The sequence below is a fragment of the Pituophis catenifer genome, unplaced genomic scaffold (genome assembly GCF_029215685.1).
Source record: "Pituophis catenifer annectens isolate HBS135680 unplaced genomic scaffold, rPitCat1.0.hap2 SCAF_1, whole genome shotgun sequence".
NCBI classification, from domain to species: Eukaryota; Metazoa; Chordata; class Lepidosauria; order Squamata; family Colubridae; genus Pituophis; species Pituophis catenifer.
In genome coordinates, this window is record NW_027256881.1 from 261,243,698 (window position 1) to 261,258,765 (window position 15,068).

Consider the following 15,068-nt stretch of genomic DNA (forward strand, 5'->3'; position numbering starts at 1 on the left):
CATTTCTTTGTACTATTCCTGTATTTGTTGGATTTCAGGGTGAAGCAGAAATTTGTGAGACACGATTGCTTCCTTTGCACAGAGACTGGATGTTACAATTCAATATATAACAAGGTGAATATAACAAGGCTTGAAGAGCTAGCTTTTAGCCATGGCATGCTGAGATTTCTCCTTCCTGATCTACTGATATGCTCCCTCGAAATGTTTAGTGGATTTTGCCATCCTAGAAATGTTTAGTGAAACCCTGAATCAAGCTAGAAATATAAATAAGAGTTCCCGAGGTATTAAGAATCTCTCAAGACTCAAAATATCTCAGTATTTCCCAAGTCCCAACATATTGAAATATTTCATTCTCAAAAGAAAAATACTGAAAAAGCATTTTTACTGCTTTTTAAAATGATTTCAATTCTAAGTCCCATTTCTTCAAAAGGATGAAACCAGTTGAGAAGAAGCTCCTACCCATAATGTGGCAATTTTGGTATTTGGATTGTGCCCTGAGGTTCATGAACTACCAGATCCACCTAACTAGGTGTGTCCACATCTGGGGCATGGTATGTCAACACTCAGTTGGTATTGCTATCTTTCTGCCTTCCCAATCAATGCAGCAGTTGGCAAGAAAGTCTAGAACAGTATGAACAGCAGACTTTTTAAAATGATTTCAATTCTAAGTCCCATTTCTTCAAAAGGATGAAACCAGTTGAGAAGAAGCACAGAGGAGGCATCCAGTAAGCCATGAATCAAAGTGTGGTTCATCCAGGGCAGGAATTGAGGGCTTTGGCTGTCTTGATAATGAGGAACCTATAGTTCCAAAGTGACTTCAGATGGTTGCATAAGCAGGGATAACATCTGCTTGAAAGAAGTTTCTCTAACAAAGGAGCTGTTCTGGTCATATTTAAGAAACATACAAAAGCTGCATCCATAATGATGGAGACAGGTTATCATATATGTATTGCAAAAAGATTCAAACAACCACTAGAAGGGAGTGAAGAATGCCATCCACTGATGGCATAGATCTGGATTTTTTAAACCCGTCTGGGAGCTTTTAACTTTCTAAGGTTGCAGGGAAGAGTGATGGTTAGAGGTACAATAGCGGCTACCACTTAAATCAGAATAGAGCTGGAAGGGACCTTGGAGGTCTTCTAGTCCAACCCACTGCTCAAGCAGGAGACCCTATACTAGGGGTCTGCAACCTTAAACACTCATGGGCCATTTGAACCCATTTCCCACAGAAAAGAAAACACCGGGAGCTACAAAACCCTTCCCGTGCCTGACTATTTCCTGATCAGTCACAAAACTAGCATATGTAGTTGAATTAAACACTGTTTTTTTCTGAAACTTTTCTTTTCTTGGATTTATCCATGGTTGGCCTACTGGGGGTTGAAAAGCTCAATAAATCGCATGCCAGCAGGTATCGCACATTGGCAGTTGCGACACATATTTTGAGCGACAAGGAGCCACAGCAGAGGGGTGAAAGAGCCACATGCGGCTCCAGAGCCACAGGTTGCTGACCCCTGCCCAATACCATTTCTGACAAGTGACCAACCAGTCTCTTCTTAAAAACCTCCAGTGATGAAGCACCCACAATTCTGAAGGCAAGCTGCTCTACTGGTTAATTGTCCTCACTGTTAGGAAGTTTCTCTTCCAGGTTGCTTCTCTCCTTGATTAATTTCCATCCATTGATTCTTGTCCTACCCTCTGATGCTTTGGAAAATAAGTTGACCCTCTTTTTTTTTGTGGCAGCCTCTCAAATACTGGAACACTATCATACCCCCCCCCCCCCGTGTTTCATATATTTTAGTCTCCAGGCTTTAATCACCTTAGTTGCTCCCCTTTGCACTTTTTTCCCAAAGTCTCAACATTTATTTATTTATTTATTTATTTATTTATTTATTTATTTATTTATTTATTTATTTATTTATTTATTTATTTATTTATTTATTTATTTATTTATTTATTTATTTATTTATTGTAATAACTTGCCCCATGTTAGCAGGAAAATTAAAGCAGCGTAAAACAAAAACAAAAAACAATTCAGAACCTGAAGGGGTTCGAGAACGGATTTGTTTGCCTGAACCATTACAGCAGAGGGTTTTTTTCTTTTGGCGGGGCGGGGGGGAAGAGAAACATGCAAACAGCGCTCGAACTCCATTGTTTCCTCATTCCAAGCCTCAGCCTCACGGGGAACTTAAGCCCTTTGGCTAAGCTTTGACATGTCGCGCAAAAACAGTCCCGCCAGCTTGATGCCCAGCAGTGAAATGAAGATTCCCCTGCAATAGTGACGGAGGCGATGCATTGTTGAAGTAATTCAGCCAGAGATAACTGGACGGCGAGAGAAAGAGCTGGGAGGATTATAACAGACCCACACATGCAGTTGTGGGCTCTGAACATTTATTAAACCGCTGTAAGTCACCCAGGGAAGGAAAAGGTTAAAAATGAAGGCTAGCTCTCGGGAGGAGGAGGAGGAGGAGCCTAATCCCACGCACCGCCAAAGCGGAGCGGGGACCGAGACGCTCTAAGGCGGGCTTCCTGAGAGAGAGGGCAGGGAGGCGTCTCTGTTGCCATGACATCCATAGCGCATAGTGATTGGTGGAGTCGGCTGTGCCGCAGGGACGAGTGGGAGCCGAGTAGGCGCTGCGGGTTTAGAAGCGGCGGCCTCAGGTAGCGTGGCGGCGTTCCGTCCTTGGACCGTTGAAAGGGGAAAGGGAGGCGCGAAGTGTTGATGGGTGAAAGGAGAGAAATGGAGGCGAGAGGGGCTGAGGCGGTAGCCCCGAGTAGTAGGGTGGGGAGAGCCGAGCCTCATTCGAGGCGGAGAGGCGGGAAAAAAGGGGGGTCCGGGAAGACCTGGCGCTCCATTCGCTCCTTTCTTCGCAGGTACTAGTCACCATCATGCCTACTTCCGAGCCCCCCAAAAGCAGGCGGGAGGCAGTCTATTCCTCCCCTGCTAGTTCTGACGACGAGGGGGCCGGCAAGTCTTCCACCTTCTCCCTGATCTCTGACAGTTTCCATCCAGAGTTATCAGATTACCACCATGGGGGAGAGGGAGAAACAACAACAATAACTAGCAGGGGATCGAGCATCCCTCAGAAGATGAAACACCACCATAGGTAATGTGTCACTCGCAGTGCAACTCTCTACTTTTATTAAACGTTTTTTTAAAAAATATATATTAATATACTATCCGGGGCCCAGATAGTTGGAAAGCTATATTTAATATCGGTGGAAAGCATTTTGTTTTATCCAAACGTCTCTGCCTTGAGGTGCCACAAACTGAAACAAGGAATTGTATCACTACTGGGCAGAATCTAGATAATCTGCAAAATGGCAAAAAAAATTCCCCCTTTGTTCTATTGTGCAGTGTTGCTGTTTGTTGGTGCCCCAATAAGAATGGAATAGAATAGAATAAGAGAGTTGGAAGGGACCTTGGAGGTCTTCTTGTCCAACCCCCTGCTTAGGCAGGAAACCCTACACCACTTCAGACAAATGGTTATCCAACATCTTCTTAAAAACTTCCAGTGTTGGAGCATTCACAACTTCTGCACACAAGTTGTTCCACTGATTAATTGTTCTAACTGTCAGGAAATTTCTCCTTAGTTCTAAATTGCTTCTCTCCTTGAAAAATTTCCAGTGTTGGAGCATTCACAAAAGTGAATAAAGTGTCATCAAAGTTACCCCAAAGCACTGGAAGTGGCATCTACTATATAGGAAAGGGCATTGTGGTATTTTTAAATACCTTAGCTTGGTTAATGGCATATTTGCCCCAAAGGCTAATCTTCACTATTTTACACACAGTTTCTAAATTAACTGATAAGAGGAAATGGCTTCTGCTTTATGTACTGCATAGAGCCATATTAGACTGAAGCAGCTTATACATCTTATAGGTATATAAAACTTAGAAATTTGATTTCTCCCCTAGAAATTTATTTCTATTTTGTGTTTTATCAGAGATTTATTGGATATTCCTTTCCCATAGAGGAAGGTGTATGTGTGTCAAGTTAGAAAGTTAAAATGGTCATATCAATAAATAACTGAAAAAAACGTAGTGATTACTAAATATTTTAAAAATTAAGCTAAATATTCAAGTACTTTACCTCCAAGAAGAGGCACAAACACCAGCTATTTGTAAATTGGTCTGGAGGGTCGAATATCCTCCAAATTAGATGGAGACACATAAATTGGGATTGAACAAAATCAGAGTACATTGCATACATGAATGGCTTATATAACATTGAAAATGGTTTTATAAAGTCAATTTTGCCTATTTTAGTTACTTTTCAAATATCCATGTTTGGGACTCTTAGTAAATCAAATGACCATGGATTAAATAAGCACTATTATAAAGACATTGCCTTGATTAAACATGAAGTGTTAAAGTTAAGGAAAACAAAGCTGTTAAAGTAATCAGAGGTAAACTGCAAAAATGGTAGTCCTGATTGGACCAATGTATCTCTGAAAAAGATCAGGTTTGGAAGGCTGAAGAAATGAAGCCTACAAATACTAGTATTTGGCAAGATTTATCTTTACCATGACAGGAAGGAGCTTGATGCATATTCCTACCAGTGGTTCTTGTAGCAAGTGTGCATGTATTAAAAAGTAATTGAAAAAGAAATGTTCTTGGATTACAATATATTTTGAGTATCATTTTGTATTTATGTTTAATGTGTTTGAGGAATGAAAGTTATTTAACATTCACCTAAGATCATATCCCAACCAAAAAAATCTGGACAGAAACTTCACTCACCTTTCCCCTGCACCTTTAAATTGATAACCATTATTATACATTATTGTAATATTTTAGGGAAACAAATATTGGTATCCTATCACAAGGCCTCATCATTTGAGTTAATTCTAAAACCATAGTATAATTAACTTATTGCATACTTTGTTGTACCTCTAAAAATCAAAAACATGCATCTGAATACTGTGGTTGTTTCAAAAACAACAATTGGTAACAATTGATATGCTAGCAAACAATGTGATATAGTAGGACTGTATCCTACTGTATCATAAAGACCTTAATGAGTCATAGATGAAATATCCTGATTATCATTTTTATGATAATGTACATTTTTAACTAAAATTGAATTTAGAGACAATCTTTCTCTAGAGACAATATATACTCACATTTATTATTATTATTATTATTATTATTATTATTTATTTATTTATTTATTTATTTATTTATTTATTTATTTAATTTATATACCGCCCTACTCCCGAAGGACTCAGGGCGGTGAACAGCCAAACAGTAAAAATTCATAAATACAAAATTTAAAAACAAAGTAAAATCGAATTAAACAAATTTGGCCCAAACATATTAAAACCCCAATCATTTAAAAAACCAATTAAAATTTGTGTAATTAAAAAGAGGGAAAAGATTAGGCCAGGCCCGCCTGGTGGAATAAAAAGGTCTTAAGAGCGTGGCGGAAGGTGCGCAGATCCGGGATCCTCCGTATCTCCGGGGGGAGCTCGTTCCAGAGAGTAGGTGCCCCCACAGAGAAGACTCTCCCCCTAGAGGCCGCCAGTCGACATTGATTGGCCGACAGCACCCGGAGGAGCCCCTCTCTATGAGAGCATACCGGCCGGTGGGAGGCTATTGGTGGTAGTAGGCGGTCCCGTAAATAACCAGGTCCTAAGCCATGGAGCGCTCTAAAGGTGGTAACCAAAACCTTGAAGCGCACCCGGAAGACCACCGGGAGCCAGTGCAGCTCGCACAGGAGGGGTGTTACATGGGAACGCCATGTCGCTCCCATTACCACCCGCGCGGCCACACTCTGTGCCAGTTGGATCCTCCGGGTGCTCCTCAAGGGGAGCCCCATGTAGAGAGCGTTACAATAGTCCAGACGGAAGGTGACAAGGGCATGAGTGACCGTGCGTAGGGAGTCCCGATCCAGAAAGGGACGCAACTGGCAAATCAGGGGAACCTGATGAAAAATCCTCCCAGTCACGGCCTTCAAATGCTCTTCTAAAGACAGCTGTGAATCCAGGAGGACGCCCAAGTTGCGAACCCTCTCCGTGGAGGCCAATGATTCACCCCCAATAGTCAGTGATGGCACCAACTGACTATATCGGGACGTCGGAAACCACAGCCACTCGGTCTTGGATGGGTTGAGCCTGAGCCTATTCCTCCCCATCCAGATCCGCACAGCCTCCAGGCACCGGGACATCACTTCAAGGGCATCGTTGGGGTGGTCCGAGGTGGAGATGTACAGCTGGGTGTCATCAGCGTACTGGTGGTACTTCACCCCGAAATCACCGATGATCTCGCCCAGCAGCTTCACGTAAATGTTGAACAGGAGGGGCAAGTGGACCGACCCTTGCGGCACCCCACATATGAGAGGCCTCAGGGTCGACCTCTGCCCCCCTGTCAACACAGACTGCGACCAGTCAGAGAGAAAGGAGGAGAACCACCACAACATAGTGCCTCCCACCCCTAACTCTTCCAACCGGTGCAGCATGATACCATGGTCGATGGTATCAAAAGCCACTGAGAGATCTAACAGGATCAGGACAGAGGAGCACCCCCTGTCCCGAGCCCTCCAGAGATCATCTACCAATGCGACCAATGCCGTTTCCGTGCTATACTTGGGCCTGAAGCCCGACTGGAACGGATCCAGATACGTCGTTTCATCCAGGTGCTAGGGGAACTGTTGCGCAACCACACTCTCAACAGCCTTCGCCACGAAGCGAAGGTTGGAGACCGGATGATAATTAACCAACACTGCCGGGTCCAGGGAAGGCTTCTTGAGGAAAGGCCTCACCACCGCCTCTTTCAAGGCAGCGGGAAAGTCACCCTCACCCAACGAAGCATTTATAATCCCCTGGAGCCAGCCTCGTGTCACCTCCCGGGAAGCCAGCAGTAACCAGGAGGGACATGGGTCCAATAAACAAGTGGTTGTTTGTTTATTGAAAATACATATTTAGATCAAATCATGCATTTAATCACACACTTTTTCCCTCTACCCAATGTAATTATGAAAAATCTGCAATTCTGAAATACATGGGTTTGGGCTTTTGATATTCTTTACAATATTCTATGTATGCGTTGATGACACTCTGAATGAGTGTTTACATTATACTAATGCAATACAGAAAAGCCATAACTTCTGTGACCAGTATACATTGAAAAAAAAGTTTATTGGAGGAAAACACTTTCATTTTAATTGAATTTATTAACTATTGCTACATATTTCTGTATACAGGAGGAGAGAGACATTGTGCTATATGAATGGAACTCTGTATAACATTGGATGAAATCTACTAAATTTATACTGACTTTCATTATAATACCATTTTTCTGTCTTTCCTGTGACCACGTTCCGTTTTTCTACAGAAGCAGATTTGTAGAATTGCATGGAGAGAGTTAAAGGAAGAGAAGCCTATACAGTATCAAACAGAAATGTTTGGGTAAAGTCCCAAAATTATAGTAATATTCTAAAGAACAGTTCATAATATTACTTGTTTCTCGTTTTATTTGAAAACAAAGATTTGTTTAAAATGTTATTCATTAAACACTATTGCATCTGATTTCTTATTTGTCAATTCACAGTCTGGAACAAATTAAGGATACAAATAAACATTCACCTGCTCACAATAATCTTTCACCATGGGAAGAATGGTTCCTTTGCAAAGAGAGAGAATTACGTGCTCGTTTACAAGCAAAAGCTTTGGAGGTGAATACATAGCTTATTATCTTTATAATTAACAATAGACTGTGAGACATCAAAATGCATACTTTTCTGATTATTTTTTTAAATACAGATTGGTTTTTATATTTTGATCATATTTTCCCTGCTTTTTATTTGCTGATTATGTCTGATTCATTACTAGTTGTGCATATTTTTACTCTGTTGTATTTACTGTATTTTTCGAAGACGCACCTTAGTTTTTGGGTAGGAAAGTAAGAAAAAAGCTGATTGGCAGGTGGATCAGCCTCCCCAATCAGCTGTTCCCAGAGGTGAATTTTAGGTTCCTTGGTTGTGAGCTCTGTGCCTTGCTTTTTTTTTTTTTTTTTTTTGCTTTTTTTTCTGCCTGTGAAACTCTGTTTCAGAAAAAAAAACTTTTTTCCTGCCTCTGAAAGCCTCTGAAACAGAGCTTCAGAAAAAAAAACCTCTGAAGTTCTGGGGGCTTCTTTTCTGAAGCTCTGTTTGGGGGCTTCTTTTCTGAAGCTTTCTTTCTGATATTTTTTTCAGCCTCTGAAACCTCCTTTGGGAAGCTGGACGGGGCTACGTTCAGAGTATAAAACGCACCCAGATTTTCACCTTCTTTTTTGGGGGAAAAAAGGTGTGTCTTATACTCCGATAATCTGTTCATTAGCTTTTTTTGAGTGAAGGAGCAATCTGGAGTTTGATTTTAGTTCATTGCCTGCACAAACTGGGGTTTTTAATTCTCGGAGGAAAATTCATCTTTCTCAACAAGGAGCATTGATGCCAATATGAATCATTGCCCCAAGTCAGTCAGAAGTAAAATTAATATGCTTGGCACGTTCAATAAATGCACGAGCACATTGTATTGTGCAACTTAAGTCAGTGGGATGGTTGAGAGAGAAAGTCAGGGCAATTCCGCAGTTTGCCAAAGTCATGCCCTGCCTCTGACAAGAAAATAGGGTTAATCCTTTTCTGCTGAATACATTTTGGGGTGACTTGGAGAATGGCACCTTACAGTTAGTGTACTGAAGAGAAGAAGCATTTGGACATATGCCTCAAAACATGAATTTCAGCTTGTGGATCTTATCTAGAAATTACTTGCTTCAATGTTTGTTTTCATCAAGACAAGCTTAAATTACAGGTTTTGGAAGGGCAAAACATCCAAGATAATTTATTTATTTATTTTATTTTATTTGTTTCCATTTCTATACCGCCCTTCTCCAAATAGGACTCAGGGCGGTGAACAGCCAAAGTAAAAAACAGAACATACAAAATTTAAAAACAATTTAAAATAATTAAATATAATTAATATAATATAATTAATATAAAATAATTAATATAATTAATTCATGTAGCCCCTTATATAATTCCATACTCATTGATTAGAGAAAACTTCATGATAAGTTAAACACACACATCATAATGAAACATCTTGTAGCCAAAAGATTTCTGGAAGTTATTACTTTAAAATAAAACAAATTCGACACGTACTTTGCAGTGAGAACTCTATTTGGATTCAAAGTTGCTGTGTTTTATGCAAAGTAATCAAGAAGCAAAGAGTAATTTCCATCTCTCTCAATAGGAAATGAATCAGCAAATGGAGGAAACAAAGGAAAAACAAGAACGAGAAAGAAAAAAATTAATTGCTGAAGAGAAACACAAAGAGTGGGTCCAGAAAAAAAATGAAGAGGTGAAAAGGGTGAAGAACTGCTTTTCTCTTTCAGCTATATATTATATTTGTGACATGACATTTAGCATCTGTTTTAATGTGAACCAAAATAATATTTTAGTTCCTAAGCTTTTAAAATCCACTGTAGATTTTTAATTAGATTTTATTTTGATGATTTAGCAGGAATTAAGGTACTTCCTTCCCCATAGGATGAAAACATGACCTTTCTTATTCAGTTAATAACTGATTAAAATCAATTAATTAATGGCAGACAAACATATGTATATTCTCAGAATTAGGTTCCATATAGTGAGGACTTCTTTTTCTGAGTAGCAGTTTGCTCAGTTTCAGTGCCACTAATGAAGTAAATTCCTCATAGTTAAATAGAAATTCCTATGGGTTTTTTGTAAATTCTTCTCATAAAAATATCTGCTTTCTGCTGATTTAATATTAAAGATTGTTTAAATTCTGTTTTCTATTGATTTCAGTTTCAGGCAAGAAAATAGATGAGACTTAAACACAAATTATATAATTCATAACAAAATAATAATAATTTGGTGTATACTTACATTATTTATGATGATTTTTATATACATTGCAAGTAGTTCAGAATACTCTTTGCTGTATAGCAAGCAGTGTTTCTTCATTCTTGGCAATTTTCAGACAAGTGGAATTTCAGATTATAGAATTTCCCAGCCAATTTGGCTATTGCTAAGAATTTTGGGATATGTAGAAATTGCAAATTTGGGAAATATGCACTAGATACTGGATATCAGATAGAATTAAAAACTGGCCAACTTTCCTCTAGTTGTCTGGAACATATTTTTATTCAAACTATATAATGGAATTAATCTATTTTGATAACCCATGAAATTAAAAGAAGTTGAAGTTGTACATTACCATTGTACCTGATACAGTTTTAGTAGCAACATATACATAACCAAAGTTTCTTGATTAAACTGGTAAATAACTGTCATAAAGCCAGTAAGTAGCAGGGTAGATAAAAATTGATGATTAAAAAAATAATTAAAAATAGGATTTTTTTTTAAAAAAAATATTTTTTCAGATTTTTTTTTATTTTTATTAAATTTATTTTAATAAAATGCTTTTGGAGTAAAACTCTATCTAAAGATAGTTTTCTGTTTAAGATACATTGATAATTTAGTTTATTCAGCATGAAATGGACCTTAGTTATATAGCATGAGGCTGTATATTCTGCAATATTTACATTTTTGGTAAACTCATTCAATGAATCCAAGCTCTGCAAACAGATAACATACACTACATTGATGCATTCACACAATTTCACAGTAACCATGAGATAAATCATAAAAGAAAGTTCAGGAATAAGCCCTTATCCTATTGTTTTGCAAATCTATATACACTATAAACTTTATGATTGTTTGAAGACAAAGGCATCTGTACCACCAGGCTCTTAAGTGAGAGGAGGAAGGACAAGCAAATGAAAGTGAAACCTTCTAAGCAGTTTATAAATATAATATTAAAGAGCACCTGTCATTTCAGATCCATCATGGCAGCGCCTCACCTGCTGCCTGCCACATCCCTCACTTTGTTGTGTCACTGCCGCATCACCAGCCATCCCATTAAAGTGAATGGGACTGTTGCAGTGGTGTGTTGCTATTGGTTCGCCCCGGATCTGGTGAACAAGTAGCGCCGGCATTGGGAGGCTCTGCCCACCCGCCCGGATGTCTCTGCACATGCGCAGAAGCATTGTGCGCATGAGCGCGCACCCACAAGCAAACCAGTAGCAAACGAAATTGAAACCCACTACTGGACTGTCGGTGAGTCAACAGCGGGTCAGAGGAGGGATAGAGATGACAGTTGCTCTTTAAAAATTATGATTTAAATTGAGTTGATTTAAATTAAGCCTTTTTACTAGTGATTTAAATCATGATTTAAATCAACTTGATTTAAATCAAATCCACCCTGGTAAGTAGCAAAATCAAAAAGTGCTATATTAAGTCCCATATTCTTCCAGAAGAAAGTGGAAATGAAACATTCCTTCTTTCATTGGATCATGTCCAAGATTGTCTTTGACAGGTTCAATTTGCAAAAGAAGAATATAAATATAAATATAAATCCTTATAAATAGCCATAGTATATAAGACAGATAGTAAATCTGCATTGGGACTCATACCTTTCAGGTGCAGATATTATTGAGTAACCGAGATATCAATAACTTAGATTTTCTGAGTAGTAATATTTCTACCTATATTTTCTAAAATAATACTGTCTGCAGGAAAGAAAAGAAAGACAGCGTAAGCTCAAAAAAGAAATGAGAGAAAAGGAATTAAAAGAGTTTGAGGAAAAAGAATCAAAGGAAAAAGCAAAAGAAATGTATAAGGAATGGCTGAAGAAAAAGAACACTGAAGATCTTCAAAAAAAGAAAGACGAGAAAGTACGTTTAATTTAGCTTTTTATTTGGAGAAAACTTATAACTGAACTTTCTTTTTTTGGCGTAAGTTACTAACATTTAAAAAAGAATGTGTTTCTTCCTGTTTCTTCTGGTTGAAGACAATTGGATCTTGTTTGTTAGGTTTAAGACTGAAGCACAAAAAATCCACAGTTGTGAGGTATGGGGAAAGATGTTTTCAGTGATGAAGTAACACTTGTAGAATATTTTTCCACAATAACTCACTTCGCGTATTTGGCAATTCTATAGTAAAGACAAAATACCAGTAGGCTTTGGCAGATTTGGCTAGCATGTTATAGGCCAGCTAAACTCAATCTTATTCTAAGGTTGCTGACATTTTATGCAAGCCAGCATCTCTAATCTAAAGATTACTTTACAAGTCAGTGTACTGCTACCCTAGATGCTGTATATTGTGTCTACTCAGAATAATTATTAAATTGTAAATATATTGTGATTTTAAATCTGGTTCGGAAAATTGAAACTCGCTATAGGTTACAAGCACCTTTAAAACTTTTTTTTCGGTGTGAGAATTAAGCATGTGCTTAAATAATCCAATTCAAGTCAGTGTGACTTAAAAGTGTAAACTAGAACTTGATTGTTTCTAGAGCAGCCAATTATCTTGATGAAGTATATTTTTGCAGGTTGCAAGGCACTTTGTATTTAGATATTGTTACATGCGTGTTACTTTTGCAGGAAAAGGAAAAGCTACGAGAAGCTGAATTACAAGAGAAAAAAGAAAAATCAGAGAGGATGTTCAAAGAATGGCTGCAGAATTCTAAAAACAAGCCCCGCCCAGCTTCTGCTGGCTATGCCTATGTCAATGGGAAACTTGCAAGTTTGTATCAGTAGTCAGACAACTACTGCAATACAATATCTCCTCAACTTGTATAGAAATGTTGATTTTCAGAAGTTTTCTTTAAAATATTAATGAGCCACATGGTAAATATTTTGGATGTGAAAGAGCATTAAATGCCAAGGCAAGCCTTCAGAGCATACTTAACAGCATACCTGTGACCTCATAGAAGTCTGCATATGCTTACAAATATAAGCAACTTCATTATATATAGAAAATAGATTAAAATGTATCACATTGTATTGCTGTTACCAGTGACAACAGACTTTTTTTTTTAATCCTCCTGGCCTAAGAAGAAAGAGAACGACATAAAGGTTTCTTTTTCTTTCCAGTAAAGATAAACACAAGATAGTATTACACAGCCTAACAATTAAATAATTACTGTATTGTTTGAGACCAACCCAGGCTAGGGGTGGAGGTACACTACAGAATTCCAGAGAAGGGACAGATGCAGCTCAAGAAGATATGATTAGGGGTATGATGGTCTTTTGTTTGCTAAATAATATAAAAATACCATGAGTGATGCTGTCATGAAAGAAAATTCTGATTAATATTTGAAAGAACCTATATAAATTGTAGACCAGAGCTGAAAAGATTATCAATGGTTTTAGGTAGATAAGGCTAAAAAGTGCAATTTTATGCCGAATAAATCAGTCAAGAAAAGCTGTTTAAATCTTCATGTAATCATGACTAAATCAGGTTATCAAATACTTTATATTTAATCCACTGCTTTCTTCAGTTTGAAGGTTAAGTTTAGCCTGCATACTAGTTCTTAACTATTGCTTTCTGAACTTTTCAGCATACCCAGATGGAAATGCCTATCCAGCTCCAGCCTTTTACAACCCCATACCTTGGAAACCAATCCCTGCGCCTCCTCCTAAGGAAGAAAAGTATGTTTCAGTGAAGAAAAATAAGAGGCCTCTATCCAGTCACACCCATAGACCTTCATCAGTGCTTTTTCAAAAATCCAGGAGTAATATTTATCTTGGATCATTACACAGACTTCATAAATAGCATAGGCATTTTGTACATAATATTAGTGAAGTTTAAAGTATTATATTAGGTGTGACATGTAAACATCTACGATTTCTTGGCTTTTGATACTTTTTGATTTTTTATTGTTAAAATAAAGCACCTAGTAGAAAAATAAATGATAATATTTTCATTTTATATAGGATCTCTTGTGAGCCATATCTTTGTGTTAAATACTTAAAGTATTATATTTACATATGCGACTTCTATTGCTTTTGTGCTTTTTTTGACCTAGCTAGTGTTACGAGATCACCACAATACAGTGGAAAAATCAATCAGAGTTGTGGCTGCAAGCTAAAACTAAGGTTTTGGATTTTAATCCATTTGGGCCTATAAAGTCAATTAACTGAATTGGGTTTTATCTAACTATGCTTGTTAAACTAACTTGCAGTGTGGAGTTGAACATTTTAATACCCTATTTATTGATTTGTGAAATGCATCCCTTTAATATGAAAATCAATATGTGCTATATTTGTAGTATATTTTTTCTTCATCTTAGTTTTTCTGATAATGCTATTCGTTTGTGGTAGTTAAATGTATGAATAATATTTATTTTAAATCTTAAACTAGCAGAAGAAATAGGGTTTTTATACAGTATATAGTGCACCAGCCAGTAAATACAAATTGTAATTTCTAAAGAAATTGTTGCATTTTATGTTTTAAAAACAATTGTTTAAGGAATAAAACAAATTGTTAGAAGACTAATGATTTTCATTAATGGTTTATAAAATATAATACACATAAAGCATAAAGTTGTTGATTATACACAAGCAGTAATCATATCTTCATAGAAGTTTAACAAAATAACGCACAACTAATACAATACACTTATCAGTACTAAAGAAGAGGAACTATGGTTTAGTCATAATTTAAAAACAAGGGCTGTTTATCCAGATAGGCTTTACAACCTTTCTATAGAAAAGAAGTCACTGCAACATTGTCTGAAAAATAAAATGAAAGCTGTTTGATAGAACAATTTAAAACATTTTTAAAACCCATAAACATGGAAATAGATACAAACATTAAGCAGCAAGAAATACAATTTGGTGATGCTGACATTATTAAAAAACTGATTAGAATGAAATCAATTTGCCATTAGCTGGAAATCCTGTTTTGGACATTCTGAATATTATATTATGTTCAAGAAATCTTGGAGAGCCAGTCCATTTTTATAATGTTTGAAGAATAATTTTAGCAATCCTTTTTCTTTTTTTTCTTAATAAAGTAAAAGAGCTTTATTTTTTAATATTTTGAGTAACCAGGCAAAGAGGCTTAATTTTTGAAAGTACTAGACTATAATCCTTTTCCTACACATTTTCTGTCCTTATAGAAGAGATTGCATCAGTCATTTAAAAAAAGGCTCATACAAAATGAATCATAGATGAATCTCATTAGCATATCCAGGTTTTTTTAATAGCATGAGACATCAACGCTAAT

General features: G+C 37.3%; 1 protein-coding gene across 2 annotated transcripts; it reads left to right on the plus strand.

The window, feature by feature from the left end:
* Positions 1 to 2,531: 2,531 nt before the first annotated feature.
* Positions 2,532 to 14,239, plus strand: CCDC34 (coiled-coil domain containing 34). 2 transcript variants are annotated; one of them, XM_070957538.1, is made up of 7 exons: positions 2,532 to 2,658; positions 2,872 to 3,104; positions 7,547 to 7,670; positions 9,226 to 9,333; positions 11,573 to 11,731; positions 12,440 to 12,581; positions 13,399 to 14,239. In XM_070957538.1, the coding sequence occupies exons 2-7, from the start codon at positions 2,887 to 2,889 to the stop codon at positions 13,611 to 13,613; spliced, it is 966 nt and encodes a 321-aa protein (XP_070813639.1). In that variant the 5' UTR covers positions 2,532 to 2,658; positions 2,872 to 2,886; the 3' UTR covers positions 13,614 to 14,239. The 2 variants fall into 2 exon arrangements, with proteins under 2 accessions (XP_070813639.1, XP_070813638.1); XM_070957537.1 differs by having other exon boundaries at positions 2,533 to 2,658; positions 9,226 to 9,342.
* Positions 14,240 to 15,068: the final 829 nt, after the last annotated feature.

Coding starts and splice junctions, on each gene's coding strand:
- CCDC34 (XM_070957537.1), top strand. CDS start 2,887: ATGCCTACTTCCGAGCCCCCCAAAAGCAGGCGGGAGGCAGTCTATTCC. Junction 7,671..9,225: donor TACAAGCAAAAGCTTTGGAG/GTGAATACATAG, acceptor CTCTCTCAATAG/GAAATGAATCAGCAAATGGA. Junction 9,343..11,572: donor AAAATGAAGAGGTGAAAAGG/GTGAAGAACTGC, acceptor TACTGTCTGCAG/GAAAGAAAAGAAAGACAGCG.